This window comes from Bufo bufo, chromosome 1 (assembly GCF_905171765.1).
Source record: "Bufo bufo chromosome 1, aBufBuf1.1, whole genome shotgun sequence".
NCBI classification, from domain to species: Eukaryota; Metazoa; Chordata; class Amphibia; order Anura; family Bufonidae; genus Bufo; species Bufo bufo.
In genome coordinates this window covers 591175791-591192670 of record NC_053389.1, presented here as the reverse complement: position 1 = coordinate 591192670, position 16880 = coordinate 591175791, and the positions used below count along the sequence as shown (strand labels likewise).

Sequence of the window (16880 nt, the reverse complement as noted above, 5' to 3'; positions counted from 1 at the left end):
CCAGGAGAACGGAAGGAAGGACCTTCCTGACGCTAGGTTGAGGGAAGACTGCCACCAAGGGAGAGAAGCTCGAACTTGCCGGGACAGAAGAACAGGAGTGTCTAGACCCCGAGAGCTCTTGTTCCAGAGGGCAAGGATCATTTGTTGTAGCGGACGAGTGTGAAATTGGGCGTACGGAATCGCCTCGAAAGAGGAGACCATAAGGCCCAGCACCCGCATGCACTCCCGAATGGTGGGACGTGGAGAGCGTAGAAGAAACACCACTGCCAGTCGAATCTGGGAAACCTTGGAATCCGGAAGAAACACCCGAGAAATCGAGGTGTTCAAGATCATCCCCAGGAACGAGAGTCTCTGGGAGGGGTGAAGAGAGGACTTGGGAAGATTGATCAGCCACCCGAACCGTTCCAGGGATTGAACGGTGATTCGGACGCTGTCCTCGGCCTGTAGAAGAGACAGAGCTTTTATCAAGATGTCGTCTAGGTATGGTAACAAAGAGATGCCCCTGGTGCGAAGAAGCGCCATGAGAGGCGCCAGAATCTTCGTAAAAACCCGAGGGGCGGTCGCCAACCCAAAAGGTAGGGCGACGAACTGGTAATGACGCCCCCCTATGGCAAAGCGCAGAAAACGATGGTGGGACTCTGCAATAGGGACGTGCAAGTAGGCGTCTTGAATGTCCACAGACGCGAGGAATTCTCCTGGACTCAGAAAAGCAATAACGGAGCGAAGGGACTCCATGCGAAACTTCCGCACCCGTAGAAACTTGTTGAGAAGTTTTAGATCCAAGATCGGACGCACTGACCCCTCCTTCTTTGGAACAACGAACAGGTTTGAGTAAAAACCTGTCCCTTGCTCTTCTGGGGGAACGGGGGAAATGACACCACGGTCCAGAAGAGAGGAGACCGCAAAAAAGAGATCCGAGGCCTTGGCCGGATCCCCCGGAACGCGAGAAGGGAAAAAACGTTCCGGCGGACTGGACGCGAACTCCAACTTGTAACCGGACGTCACCACTTCCAGAGCCCAGGCGTCCAGAACGTGAGCCCTCCAAACTTGTTGAAAGGAGAGCAGACGTCCCCCCACCACGAGGGGTGGGGGCACCCCTTCATGCGGAGGGTTGCTTGGGAGCAGGAGGACGGGCTGACTGCGCCCGAGGCCGCCAAGAATGCTGGGGCTTGAAGAAAGGCTTCTTGCGGGAGTCCTGGGACCCCCCTGCCGATGAGGACGACGGCGTCCTGGCAGTGGAGAAGCGACGAAAGGACTGGCCCCGGAAACCTGAAGGCCGAGACCGAAAGGGACGCTTGGTCCTGGGCTGAGGTAGATGAGTGCTCTTGCCCCCAGTTGCGGCCGAAATAAATTCATCTAGTTGAGCCCCAAAGAGCCTGGACCCTACAAAGGGAAGGTTAGCGAGTGAACGCTTAGATGAGGCATCAGCATCCCACACCTTCAGCCAGACCTCCCTGCGCTGAATGACAGAGAGGGCCGAAATACGGGCAAAGAGGGAGCCGATGTCCATTGAAGCCTCACAGAGATATTTGGAAGCTTGAGACATCTGAATGATAAAATCCAGAGTATCTACAGAGGCGTCCTGCTCTGACAGATCCTGGTGGTGGCGCTGCAACCACATTGTAAGGGCTCTGGCGACCCAAGCTGACGCGAAGGCCGGTCGCAGGGAAGCGCCCGCCAGGGAGAAGATAGACTTGGAAAGTGAATCCAAACGTCTGTCCACCGCATCCTGCAGAGAGGAACCGTCTAGGACGGGAAGGGCCGTGTTCTTGGCTAACCTGGCCACCGGAGGATCTACCTTAGGGGAAGAAGTCCACTTTTCCACTGTGTCAGCTGGAAAAGGATACAGTGTATCCATACGCTTGGTGGCCGAAAACTTTTGATAAGGACGATCCCAAGCTTTTGATATGACCGCAGTGAATTCCTCATGAATAGGGAACACAGCGGACTCCTGCTTCTTAGGTGGAAAAAGGGAGAACTCCCGACTAGTGGAGGGAGGAGAATCCCCTTGTATATTAAAAGTGTCACGGACGGCTGCCACCAACTCGGTTACCATGGTGGAAAGCTTAGGCAGGGGTTCCCGCTCCGTGACTTCGTCCGATCCGGACAATTCCCCTTCGGATTTGCGCTCCCTGCGGGGGGGGGGGGGGAGAGTCAACCGGGCATGCCTCAAGGCGAGGGGGAGAAGCGGAGTCATCCGAGGAGGAATGCTGCCGCTCATGCTGCCTTTTAGAAGTCAGACGCCCTCTGCGAGAGTCACTGAGAGGAGATGGAGTGGTGGCTGCCACAGGGGTAGTAGCCGCCATGCGCTCCATGAAGGACATGGCTGCCTTGGCAACTAAGGCCAGATCAGCTGCCGCATTAGACATGGCGGAGGCCCAGGCGGGTACCGCTGGTTCCGCAGGGGCAGAGGGAGGACCGGGCTGAGCAAGAGAAGGAGGCTGATCCTGTATAGGAGCAGGGCATGAGTCACAAGAACCAGTGACAGAAAAAGGCCTAAGGCATATCTTACATGACTCCAGTGGAGCCTGAGAGGGAGCCTTGGAAGGCTTAGGGGGCCCAGGTTTAGGCATGATGGATTCCAATGTGAATCAGATTTCCTACCAGGTTGCTGCAATTCCTACCACCCAGGCAAACAGCAGAAGTCTCCGGTCACTGAGGAGCTGCACGGCCACAATCCAGCAGAGTCTCCGGAGTAAGGAGAAAACAGGCCGGACGCCGAAGCTCCGCCCCCTTGAGTGCGTCATTGCGGCGCGAAAAAAGCGCGCGCGCGATTCAAACTACACCCCATAGCCGTACGGCGCGGCGGGGGTTAATGAATGACGGAGCGGTCCGGCGGGGAGCTGCAGAGAGCGCAGCGGCCGCAGTCTAAAGGAACAGAAATAATCATATGCAGAGGCGTCCTGTCTCTGCCGATCTTAAGCTGCCGTTTGAGTTGTAGGCAGGTAGGAAAAATGAAGATAGGGAATCATCAGCCCTACCCGGAATGGCCCCCTTCCCTAGGAAAGAATGCCCCCAGCAGGTCCTTTTCCAGCTCACCCAGGCGGCCTCAGAGTGCCAGACCAACGACATGAAGATTAGGGGGGAGGGAAGAGAGAGAAGGGAGATTGAAGCAGGCAATACTTATCTGCTCATCATGCTCCCTCGATGTCCAGACCAGCAGGGAGTCACCTCTTCAGACATCTGACTCCAAGGGAGAGCAGTGCTCTGGGGAGGGTAGGCAGCAGGTGTCCCAGCAGCTGGTGGGATGCCAGAGCTTACATGTCGAGCCTGGATCCACTTTTCTTCTGTGGGGGAATGGGAGGTAGCCAGGAACCTTCAGAAGACCGTGGCAGACACTCCACAGGGGCCAGGAAAGCGCAATGCTGACCTGCGTCCCCATCTGAAAACAGAAAATAACAAAACAGGAGAAGAGTAAGAGTCAACCTCCTTGGACGGACACTAAGCAAAGACTGAAGTTCTCCTGGAGGTGCCTGGGGGTATAGCCCGAGGAGGAGGAGCTTCTTTTTTTGCATAGTGTCCCTCCTAGTAATATCTCTAAGCTATACCCATGGTCTGTGTCCCCCAATGGAATGAACGAGAAAATCGCGGGTGTTCCCGCAACGCACCCGCACATTTTCCCGCAACGCCCGTGTGAAAGAGGCCTAAGAAGTTATCATTAGATTGCTTCTCTCTTCTCCTGGTTTTTATCCCCACAGATGCTGTGGGCACATTTGACCACGGCATCTGAGGGCTTAAAGAAGAACTCCTACAAATTTTTTTTATTCTCTGACCTGTTAGAAGGGTACATGATCTGTAGTGAAGGTAATCTTCTTACAAGTGTCAGTATTTGTGAGTTATAACCTCTCTTCTGATACTCAGCTGTGTCATGTGACTAACTCTCTTCTCTGCTCTCCAGCCGACACAGGACAGGAAGTCAGTTACTTCTCTATTCATTCCTATGAGACTAAAACATTGAGGCTCCCATAGGAATACATAGAGAAATTGACTTTCAGTCCACACATAAGATGCTGTGTTATTTGGAAAGTCTGATTGCTGGTCATATGACACAGCTGAGAAGAAGAAGGGAGGTATAACTCACAAATACATTCACTGGTAAGAAAATGACCGTAATTACAAATTACATCATGCACCTTTCTAACAGATCAGAGAATAACATTTTTTGCCGGTGTTCTTTTCTAAATGTGTGCGATCGACATTGTCAATTGCATACATTAGTCTTGGGTGTCGGCTGTTTAAAACAGCAGACCACCGGCTGCTATGCCGAAGGCAGCACTCGCGAGAGGGTGGCATATTTAAAGTCCCAACTGCCAACGTATATAGTCCTAAGGCGGTCGGAAACAGGTTAAGTAGCTTTCCCAAATTGCCTTTGTAGTTGCTCCCCTCATTGTCAGTTAAATCCCCAGCCTGACCTCTCACCACCCACGAGCCATACTCTGCCAACATCCCACCCTCTGTAGCGTAGCGTCGATACATGGCTCCTCCTCACTTGTTCTTGTCACATGACCAAACTGCAAATAAACAGGGCCAATCAACTTTATCTTTGGACGCATCCTTTTCTGCTGATCATGTGACTGACAACTGACTGCGTCAGTCACATGGTCAGAGTCAAGTAGACCCATACAGCACTGTGAGCAGGATAGGGTTAGCTTTCATTGAGTGAAAGAAGTCATTGCTATGATGTCATGTGGTTGATTCCGTGTCATCATCACAAGACTGTTTGAGTCAGTGTCTGATACGCATTTTTTTTTTTTGCAGGCATCAGTAAAAAATGCGGACAACACGTGTCCGTCCGAACATTATAGCACGTCCTATTCTTGTACGTTTTGTGGACAAGAATAGGCAAATCTCCCACCAGAATATACCACTTTAATATAAATTCTAAGTTTACAAATAAAGTAAAAAATAAACCCATAAACTTACATGAATTTTGTACTCCAAGAAGCTTTTGTTGGGAGGGGCTTAGTGTAAGATTTGGCGATGTCATAGTGCATTTGAAATACCTCCAGAAGTCAACCAATGCATTCAGACTGAACAGTAAAGCAAATGCCAGTTCTGTTAAGGGAAAAAAAAAAATAAAAAAAAAAAAAATAAAAAAAAAAATTACAAATCACATGTTCACCTTTTACACATAACTGTACATTCAGTGCATAAGATCTAAAGTTACAACTTGTATATGACTATTTAATAAAATACGTCTCTTAAAAGGGGTTCTACAGATCAATGCTGAGCAATATCTGCTCACACAACCGCACTTCTAACTACAGAAATTTCATCCAGTCGCCACTTGGGATCAGGAGGGAAGTTTTTCCTATGGGTTTACGACCTTCCTCTGATTCACTAAGAAGAGCCAACACCTCTTTTCCTTCATCCACATCCTCTCCAATCACTTGGTTGACCTCGTGGACATGCAGTCTTTCAACCGTACTATGTAAGGTGCCCATACACATAAAAGCAAAGTTGGCTGAACCCAGCAATTTTTACAGGTCTGGTTGATTGGCCCATGACATTAAGCAGAATGAGGCATGCCTAGTTTCTGGTCTCACAGGAGAAGCCACCACTAGAGATATTTGGCAGCAGCTTATTCTCCTCTCTCCATGGAGAACATACGCATCCTTAGTGAGCCAAGTGTGGATGTGTATGGGTGAACTGGAAGGAATACTTGTTGGCCCCCAGCTATTGCAGCTGCACAAATATCTCTATGGTTCTGCAGACTGATAACTCACATAGATACAGCCATGAACAACACCTCACAACAAAATCTCAGATATTGAAACACAAACTGTACTAGAGATAGTTGCAAAACATGTTCTAGGCTTTGTTCAGATCCATAAAAAAGCCAGACCTCCAGTTCTGGCCCACACTTGTGAAGATGTGGGGTAAAGTGCTCTGAGCCTGCCACAGTGCATATCTATTTACTCCGTTAGGGCGCAATACCTCACATCCACCCTTTGTAGAACTTCCTGGCGTATGGAGAAACCCCTTCTACTGTTCTGGGACACCTTCAAACAGCCCTTTGACAAAGAGAGAAAGCAGGGCGCCATGTGGCAAGATGGCGCCTGATCTCCCGAATACCACCAAGAGCGAGAAATCACCTTTGGGGATTACTCTGTGGAGGTGGCCAGAAAATGCAAAGCGTTTAATGTGATTTGTTCCATTTTGGTGAAGAAACAGATATGTTTTTTCCAGAGGGAGGGGAAGCTAGAATCCTTTTCTAATCCAGAAGCAGCTGGAATCAATGCTGAATCCTTAGACCACATAGGCCCACCAGCAATGGTGTCTGCCAACCCTCCACTCCCCAGGCAGATTAGGACACCGCGGTGGACACAACAACATCGACACTGGGATTTTATGGAAATGGATATGTAACTTGCACAGTATTTCTTGCTATTATTTTTTAATGTGGGGGAAAGAGGCAATTAACTGTTTAATAGAGGAAGGGATGTTGCATGCAGAAGGGAGTTTGGTCGGGTAGGAGACGATGGAGAGAGATCTCATTTTCGGAGGTGGAATTCAGAGTTACAGAATTGTTCCCTCGGATCTGTCCCTAGGGATATTAGTAATACTCAAACACAATGTTCACATGACCAAATAAATCCCACTAGGGGCCTACTCCTTGCATTTGATGTGTGTTAAAACTTTGCTTTTATTTAAACTCAATTAAACTACAAAAATAAAGTGCCCAAAACAAAAAGGAAAATATTTAAAATTATCAGTTGCCAAGCTGGGGGAACCAAACTCTGTATATCTCAGGGAATTAGCAGTACTTCGTAACAGTTTATAAGGCTGAAAAAAAGACATTGCCCATTCAGCTCAGCCTGTACTTGCCACAGTATCTGGTTATTTTATTTTAATTTCCTTTTTGTCTCTTAGGTTACTTTCACACTCGCGTTTGGTGCGGATCCGTCATGGATCTGCACAAACACATCCGTTCAGATAATAAAACAGTCTGCATCCGTTCAGAACGCATCCGTTCGTATTATCTTTAACATAGACAAGACGGATCAGTCTTGAACAGCGATACTTTGTGGCATTTTTCCTATACACTTAACGGAAGATGATACATTTATTGCTTATACGGGGGTGGTGGGAGGAAAACTGCGGAGTGAAGTCACATCATAGAGATTGTTTGAAGCGTGAATATACCCATCACCTTGCAAAGTTGTGTTTTGCATTATGTTCCAATGGATCCGGATTGCATTGACAAGCTGTCTCTAATAAAGGGCTATACTTGACAATTCTGGCGAGTAAGAAGCATATACTCTGCCACTGGTTGGAACTATAGCCTCCCTCACTGTCAGAGATAGTGCTGACATGCAAAAGTTTATTATTCATGGTCAACTTGGATACAGAAAGAAGTAAGGAGACAGCCATGAAAATTTTTCATGAAAATGGAGAAAGTTCATTGACTAAATCGCTGACGTGCCAAGAAACAGAGAGGATGATGGAACCCTTTAGATATATAGGACATGGTATCACACAGAAATGATCAGAGGCTCCCTAGGCAAATTGGAGGAAGAGATTGGTCCAACGCCCACCAGCAGTATTTAGTATGCTTAGTGATTTGCTCAGTAGATAAAATAGCACTGGGTTCACACTTGAGCGTTTTACAGCGCGTTCAAACGCGCTGTAAAACGCTCAACACATGAAAACCAATGCTTCCCTATTGCCCTGGTTCTCACTTGAGCGTTTAACAGCGCGTTTGAACGCGCTGAAAAACGCCCTACGCTCAAACAAGTTCTTGAGCTTCTTTGGGGCGTTTTGACGCGCGTTTGTGGCCATAGGACACTGCAGTCAATCACACAAACGCGCGTCAAACACGCGTTTACTATTGCAAAAAATGCACATAAAAACGCGCGACAAAAACGCGCGTTAAACGCGCATATCAAATACGCTCAGGTCTGAACCCAGCCTAAAGGAAGAGGATGAAATAGACACGACATATGCGAATATCGGTTTTGTGGATGTCTATGAGAACAGGTGCATCACGACTTACCAATGTACCACAAGGGCCAGCATGAAATCTTATAATATGTACTGATTATTTTCCCGGACCTGAAATAGAAAGAAACAAAGTCAGGTTACAATGTCCCTAGAATGCATAAAATAATGTACTCCTCTCAGCTTGGAATATTCTTAGTGAAGGAGAAGCAGGTAATGGGACGTATCTATATATTTCCAGACCCTCGGCTGGTAACGCTATGTCAGTGCGGTCTATGCACTATACTGTAGACTACATAACATGACCTACTGTTTAAGGCCCCATCAATGGCGGATTATAATAGGGGCATTTGAGTCTGCAACCCTGGGCCAGACATCTCTGGGGGCCGAAAACGCCCACACTGAATTCAGTATAGGACTCTGTACACTGCTCTGTTCGGCTCTCCGAGAAGACCTAAAGAAAGGCAATCATGGCTGAAGAGGCACAAGACTCGGCTGAGCGCTTCTGCTCCTTCATATCAGCAATTGATGGAGAGGTGGGGGGTTCAGACTGAACAGGACAAATATGGCAACCAGGTGACATGGGCTTTGTCAGGAAGGTTAAAATAGTTAAAATCTTTTACTCACATTTCTGTATAAAGCATTCCTGCCAGAGAGAAGTTTAGGAGCCCCCAGGCCAGGACGATGTTGCAGGCATGTGCCTCTCGTCTAATCTTGATGGCTGTATCAATAAATGACGTAGATGGACTTTGCTGCTCAATCTTCTCTCCTAATAAATAAGAACAAAGCAATTACACCCAAATTAGCAGGACCTAGGTGTGTGGGTTACTGCTTATTGCTGGACAGAGCCTATACGTGCTATTGTTTCAAGCAGAAGCTCAGCAGTGGCAGCAATCGGCTCACAAATCCCGCTGCCAGACAACATTCATATGGGCAGCCTTACTACCATATCCAAACAGGACACCAATCTCTCTGATGTACACCCTCTAGGTGTCCATACACGATAGATTAAAGCCGGGTCAAGCCCACCGATTCCGGTAGGAGCAGCTGACCAAGTAATGTGTATGGGGGGGGGGGGGGGGGGGGGGGGGTGTCCTCACGCTCCCTCAATGTCAAATCCTATGCACTCAAAGAACAAATAAGCTCTTCTCTGGAACCTCAATCAGGGGACTTCCTGTGGAAAATTTCCAATTAGGCCACTGTGGGGCAGTTGCAGCAGTTCACTTTAATGGGTCCGCGATCCGGTCGTTCCGCAAAAAGATAGGACATGTTCTATCTTTTTGCGGAACAGAAGTACGGGACGAAACCCCACAGAAGCACTCCGTAGTTCTTCCGTAAGGTTCCGTGCTTCCGTTCCACATCTCCGGATTTGCAGACCCATTGAAGTGAATGGGTCCGCATCAGTGATGCGGAAAGCACACGGAACGGTGCCCGTGTATTGCCGATACGCAAATGCGGTCCGCAATACAGCCACGGAGCGCACACATTCGTGTGCAATAAACATTACAATGTCATTATCAGACCTGCTGCCTTTACTAGTACTACACAGCTTAAAGAGGGTGACAAGCCCTAAACCGTGACCAGGACTGCATTAAAGGGGTATTCCGGTTTTTAAAAGTTACTCCCTATTCACCGGATAGGGAATAACAATTACCTGTCAGGCAGCTCAGCTAATGGCTTCTTTTCTCTCAACTCCTGACCTCAAACACTCAATTATTTTTTTTGCTCAATGTGGCTTAAAAGGGGTTGTCTCACTTTAGTAAATTGCATTTATCATGTAGAGAAAGTTAATACAAGGCACTTACTAATGTATCGTTATTATCCATATTGCTTCCTTTGCTGGCTGGATTAATTTTTCCATCACATTATACACGGCTTGTTTCCGTGGTTACGACCACCCAGCAATCCATCTGCGGTGGCCATGCTTACACACTATAGGAAAAAGCACCATCCTATCTGGTGGCCGGGACCGTGGGAGCTCACATAGGCTAGCGCTTTTTCCTGGTCATAACCATGGAAACGAGCAGTATATAATGTGATGGAAAAATGAATCCAGACAGTAAAGGAAGCAATATGGATAATAATATAGTAATAAGTGGCTTGTATTAACTTTCTCTATATGATAAATACAATTTGCTGAAGTGAGACAATATCTTTAAATAAGTGCTTCTGAGTAGTTTAAAGATAAGGGATATACATAGCCAGAAAAAAAACACTCACAGCTAGGCAGTTAGGCCACTTTCACATCTGCTTCCATCATGATAATACAACTGTCTGCATCCGTTATGAACGGATCCTGTTGTCTTATCTCTAAAACAGCCATGACGGACGCGTCACTAAAAATCATTGTAAGGCCTTCGAAAAAAATGGATCCGAAAAAAAAATTTTTTAATGACGTCCGTGTGCATTCGGGATTTTGCAGCTGGCCCTTCATAGAACAGTACTATCCTTGTCCGTAATGCCGACAATAGGACATTTTTTTTGCAGAACGGAAACGGAATGCACACGGAGTACATTCCGTTTATTTTTTGCGGACCCATTGAAATGAACGGTTCCGTATACGGTCCAAAAAAAAAAAAAAAAAAAAGGACACGGGATGAAAATACATTCGTGTGAAAGAAGCCTAAGTCAATGGGGGGATGGAACAGTTTTCTTTTGCAGTGTTTTTTATATCTGGTATAGGAAAGCAACCAAATGGAGGGGAGTGCATACTGACAATGAATGGGGACAAAAACTGAAGAGTTTTCCTCCGGTATTAAGATCCTATGACGGATCTCAATACTGAAAAGGATAAAAGGAGATGTGAAAGTAGCCTGAACAAAAACTGCTGAAAGTTTTTTTTTATTTTAGGATAACTGTCATATTTTCAGTCAAAATTCAATTTTCATATATATTGCTGCTGCTGTGGTGATAATCCATAATCACTAATTATTGCGTTCACATACCACTTGTTTAACCCCTTAAGGACCCATGACGTACATATACGTCATTTCTTTGCGGGACTTAAAGACCCATGACGTACATGTACTTTATGGGGATCGGGTGGGTGCAGGAGCTGCGCCCGCCCCCGATCAGCGGCAGGGGTCCGGCAGTTACTGATAGCCGGACCCCTGCTGCATGCGCCGGCATCGGTGAAATCACATATGCCGGTGCATTAACCCTTCATGTGCCACGGTCAGCGCTGACCGCGGCACATGCGATGTCAGGCGGGGATCGGCGCTGCCATTGGGTCCCCGTGCTGTTGTGACTGGGATCCAATGGCATGTAAGGCAGCCCGATGCCTTCCTTAGGCATCAGGGATGCCTTCCGGTGGAGAGCCTGTGAGATCCAGCCCCCTGGATCTCACAGGCAGGAAGCTGTATGAGTAATACACACTGTATTACTCATACAGCCAATGCATTCCAATACAGAAGTATTGGAATGCATTGTAAAGGGGATCAGACACCCAAAAGTTAAAGTCCCAAAGTGGAAAAAAAATGTGAAAAAATAAAATAAAGCCGGCTTTCAGAATGTGGAGACACAAAAAAAAAAAAAATGCTTTGTTATGTAAAACTGAAACAAACAACCAACCATATTTGGTATTGTCGCATCTGTGACAATCTGCTCTATAAAAATACCACATGATCTAAGGCTACTTTCACACTAGCGTTCAGAGCGGGTCCGTCTGATGTTTCATCAGACGGACCCGCTCCTATAATGCAGACGTTTGTATCCGTTCAGAACGGATCCGTCTGCATTATAACTTAGAAAAATTTCTAAGTGTGAAAGTAGCCTGAGCGGATCCGTCCAGACTTTACATTGAAAGTCAATGGGGGCGGATCCGTTTGAAGATTGAGCCATATAGTGTCATCTTCAAGCGGATCCGTCCCCATTGACTTACATTGTAAGTCTGGACGGATCCGCTTGCCTCCGCACGGCCAGGCGGACACCCGAACGCTGCAAGCAGCGTTCCGGTGTGCGCCTGCTGAGCGGAGGCTGAACGCCGCCAGACTGATGCATTCTGAGCGGATCCGCCTCCACTCAGAATTCATTAGAGCAGTACGGATGCGTTCAGGGCCGCTTGTGAGCCCCTTCAAACGGAGCTCACAAGCGGAGCCCCGAACGCTAGTGTGAAAGTAGCCTAACCTGTCAGATAAATTTTGTAAATAACAAAAAATAAAAACGGTGCGAAAACAGCTATTTCTTGTTACCTTGCCGCACAAAAAGTGCAATATAGAGCAACCAAAAATCATATGTACCCTAAAATAGCACCAACAAAACTGCCACCTTATCCCGTAGTTTCCAAAATGGGGGCACTTTTTTGGAGTTTCTACTCTAGGGGTGCATCAGGGGGGCTTCAAATGGGACATGTTGTCAAAAAAACCCAGTCCAGCAAAATCTGCCTTCCAAAAACCGTATGGCGTTCCTTTCCTTCTGTACCCTGCCGCGTGCCAATACAGCAGTTTATGGGCACATATGGGGTGTTTCTGTAAACTACATAATCAGGGCCATAAATATTGAGTTTTGTTTGGCTGTTAACCCTTGCTTTGTAACTGGAAAAAATGAATTAAAATGGAAAATTTGCCAAAGTGAAATTCTGAAATGTCATCTTTATTTTCCATTAATTCTTGTGGAGCACCTAAAGGGTTAACAAAGTTTGTAAAATCAGTTTTGAATACCCTGAGGGGTGTAGTTTGTAAAATGGGGTCATTTTTGGGTGGTTTCTATTATTGTAAGCCTCACAAAGGGACTTCAGACCTGAACTGGTCCTGAAAAAGTGGGTTTTAGAAATTTAAAAAATTTCAAGATTTGGTTCTAAACTTCTAAGCCTTCTAACGTCCCCAAAAAATAATGTCATTCACAAAATGATCCAAACATGAAGTAGACATATGGGGAATGTAAAGTAATAACTATTTTTGGAGGTATTACTATTATAAAAGTAGAGAAATTGAAATTTGCAAATTTTTCTAAATTTTTTATAAATAAAAATTAATTTTTTAGACTCCATTTTACCAGTGTCATAAAGTACAATATGTGATGAAAAAACAATCTCAGAATGGCCTGGATAAGGCTACTTTCACACTAGCGTCAGAGTCCTGCTTGTGAGCTCCGTTTGAAGGGTCTCATTAACTATAGTTCAAGGACCTGGGATGACGTCACTCCGGTCATCACATGGTACGTCTCATGTGACGTACCATGTGATGACCGGAGTGACGTCATCCCAGGTCCTTGAACTATAGTTAATGCTCACCACAGGTCCTGTACAGTAAAAGAGACAGACGGAGATGCCGGCTACGCGAGCAAGTGGATTAAGGTGAGTTAAATTATTGTTTTGGTTTTTTTTAACCCCTCCAGCGCTGTTTTACTATGCATTCTGTATTCAGAATGCTATTATTTTCCCTTATAACCATGTTAAAAGGGAAAATAATAATGATCGGGTCTCCATCCCGATCGTCTCCTAGCAGCTGTGCGTGAAAATCGCACCGCATCCGCACTTGCTTGCGGATGCTTGCGATTTTCACGCAACCCCATTCATTTCTATGGGGCCTGCGTTACGTGAAAAACGCACAAAGAGGAGCATGCTGCGATTTTCACGCAACGCAAAAGTGATGCGTGAAAATCAACGCTCGTGTGCACAGCCCCATAGAAATGAATGGGTCGGTATTCAGTGCGGGTGCAATGCGTTCACCTCCCGCATCGCATCCGCGCGGAATACTCGCTCGTGTGAAAGGGGCCTTAGAATTTTTTCTACATTATAATGCAGACGGATCCGTCTGGGCAGACCCCAGACTGATCCACTCTGAACGCTAGTGTGAAAGTAGCCTTAGTCAAAGCGTTTTAAAGTTATCACCACATAAAGTGACACTGGTCAGATTTGCAAAAAATGGCCGGGTCCTTAAAGGGCTTCTGTCAGCCCACTAAACCGTTTTTTTTTTTTTTTTGCTTAATAATAACCCCTACACTGCGATTTATCCATACATAAGTAAAATAAGAATTTTGGTTCAGTAGAATTTGCTAAAACCCTATTTTTATAATATGTAAATTACCTTGCTACCAGCAAGTAGGGCGGCTACTTGCTGGTAGCAGCCGCATCCTCCGATGGTAATGACGCCCCCTCTGCTTGTTGATTGACAGGGCCAGCGGACGGGATCTTTCTCCGCTGGCCCTGCCTGTTTTCATTCAATATCTGGCGCCTGCGCCGCGGCCGTACCTATCTTCAATCGGCGCAGGCGCACTGAGAGGCGGCCACTCACTCGGCCGCTTCATCCTCAATGCGCCTGCGCCGATGACGTCACATCTACACCCGGCGCAGGCGCATTGAGGATGAAGCGGCCGAGTGAGTGGCCGCCTCTCAGTGCGCCTGCGCCGATTGAAGATAGGTACGGCCGCGGCGCAGGCGCCAGATATTGAATGAAAACAGGCAGGGCCAGCGGAGAAAGATCCTGTCCGCTGGCCCTGTCAATCAACAAGCAGAGGGGGCGTCATTACCATCGGAGGATGCGGCTGCTACCAGCAAGTAGCCGCCCTACTTGCTGGTAGCAAGGTAATTTACATATTATAAAAATAGGGTTTTAGCAAATTCTACTGAACCAAAATTCTTATTTTACTTATGTATGGATAAATCGCAGTGTAGGGGTTATTATTAAGCAAAAAAAAAAAAAAAAAAAAATATGGTTTAGTGGGCTGACAGAAGCCCTTTAAGGTGAAATATGGCAGGGTCCTTAAGGGGTTAATAAGATTGCGTCCATAGCAACCGCTCCTCACAAGACTTCTTTCTGACTATCTTCTCAAGATGGCCACTGATGCCCTTACCCTGAGGCTAAGACTTCCCTAACTACCCAGAATTAATTCGGCTCATCTCAGTAACAAGCAGCCTCACCCCAACCAATCGGCTTTCTCCAGACTTAAAGGGAATCTGTCACCTGCTTTTACCATTTTAAGCTGTCCCCATCGCCATGTTCACTAAAGTACCTTATTTCCAGCAGTCTTCTTTTTACTTTATTTTGTTTTGTCCTTTTGATATAAAAGCGCTTTTTATGATATGCTAATAAGGCTCCAAGGTGCCCAGAGGGGCGTTTTTTTCCCCTCTCCGGTGCCCAGTGACGCCCCCCTGCAGTGCCCAAGAACGCCTCCTGATCCTGAAATAACCTCCCACAGCCCGGCAAACGGTTCCACCCCCTCCCCACGTCATAGTCTACCTTCTAGAAATGCCCCATCCTTCTTCCTGTCAGCGGCCAGAAAACTCACGCAGGCGCGGTACCGCCTGCGGGATCATCAACCTCCTGAGGGCAACAGTCTCAAAAGTCTCACTGGGCATGCGCTGAGCCCAGTGATGTAACCTGAGCGCTGTTGCCCTGAGGAGGTTGATGATAATACAGGAATGGCACAGAACGTGTGTAGATGCTTTAGAATTGTTATTACGTGGGGAATGCAAGTAGTTACAAAGACATGTCTGGAGAGGGGACAGGATCAGTACAGTGGCACCCATAGACTGCCACCAGTATACAGTACCACTGTGCGTCACCAATTGCATAGGGAGGCTTTCGTCATGGGGGCTCACAGTTTCCATGACGCTCCATCACCCCATACTGTAACATGAGGTAATCCCACCTAGAAGGCACCGTAGGGATGAAGAACAAGCCTGGGTCCAGCTGTGGGAGAAAACTTCAGTAAACCCATCTCAGAATACACGCCTACAAGTGGATATGGCGTGACCCTACCGCAGATATCACTGCTCTGATTTCCATGCAGATTTGTTTCAGTACATGTAGTTGGGGTTCAGAAAACTCCCTCCATTTGTGATTTGCTGTGGATTTGTTGGGCCCCACATGTGGGCTCAGCGCAGTACACACCTGCTAGGCAGACCACTGGTGAGGGGGGGGGGGGGGGTACACAGAGGTCCTACCAGTGTGACCCGTATTGTACCTTCACGCTGACCTAAATATGGCCGCAATATACAAAACAATGGCGCCATTTACCCCTCGCAGCCAAGAAAATAACAGATCTATAAGGCCATGTTCACACAGCGTATCCCGACATTGTCAATATCTGCCCGTTTCTCAGTTTTAGTGACGTGGACCTGTTTGCGGTTTAGCCACACTGAACAGAGCTGAATCCGTGAGCAGACTCCACCACAGTTTCCCGTGGTATCCACGTCCACATGTATGGAGGCGAAATATCCACGTCCACATGTATGGAGGCAAAATATCCACGTCCACATGTATGGGAGGTGAAAAATTTGACAACCGTGGTAAATATCCGCTGTGTGAACATAGCCCAACGAACATTGTCACAGGGGGTTTTAGGTTTCCTGTCGTATTCTGATTTGACATCATTTCTAAGATCTCTGCTTATAATCAGTGAATGGAAACATTTCTGATCAGAGGCTGACTACCTGTCACACTACACAGTATAAGACTCTGGCACTACTACCCCCATCTTCACAAGTCCTTGGACTTATGCGTTACCTAGCCTGGCGTCCAGGTAAGAGCCGCTCTTGGTACCGTCAGCCATCACTGGGGTTAATAACCGGCGGTACACACCAATCACCACCGAAGCCGGAAAGTAAAAAAATAAAGTCGCTTTCACAGAGCAAAGTGGTCAAAACAGTGCGGTACAGCTCCGGTAATCATTCTGTCCCTCCACGACTCGGCACAGGGATCCTAACCGTAGCCGCGGTAACTTCCCGCCTACCGGTGACGGCCAGGCATGGAGTAAGCCCGGAGTGATGACGTCAGAGTCACGTGACTGTAATGTACTGAGAGGGGCGGGGCGCAGGGCAGGCGTGTGGAGGGAGTGTCCTCTCCGCTGACAAGCAGTGACGGGTTCACATGCTGACCTAAGAGAGGAGAGGCTGGGGAGGGGCTGCCAGAGTATCAGGGGCGACAACAGTCACTTGCTAAAGGGGCTTTTTACGGGAATTAGTATTTTATTTGAATAATTGAAGGTGCTCTTTAAAA

The 16880-nt window shown here is 47.2% G+C and overlaps 1 protein-coding gene across 1 annotated transcript in view; it reads right to left on the bottom strand.

Annotated features, from left to right (window-relative positions):
* The window catches only part of TMEM209 (transmembrane protein 209), a 44218-nt gene extending 27573 nt beyond the window's left edge, over positions 1-16645 (bottom strand). The window contains exons 1-4 of the mRNA XM_040413432.1: positions 16389-16645; positions 8569-8710; positions 7997-8055; positions 4924-5055 (exon numbers count right to left, since the gene is read on the bottom strand). Of these exons, the coding sequence (XP_040269366.1) occupies positions 4924-5055; positions 7997-8055; positions 8569-8710; positions 16389-16434 (379 nt within the window). The 5' untranslated portion in view covers positions 16435-16645. The remainder of the gene's footprint in view (positions 1-4923; positions 5056-7996; positions 8056-8568; positions 8711-16388) is intronic.
* Between the last annotated feature and the right edge of the window lie 235 nt (positions 16646-16880).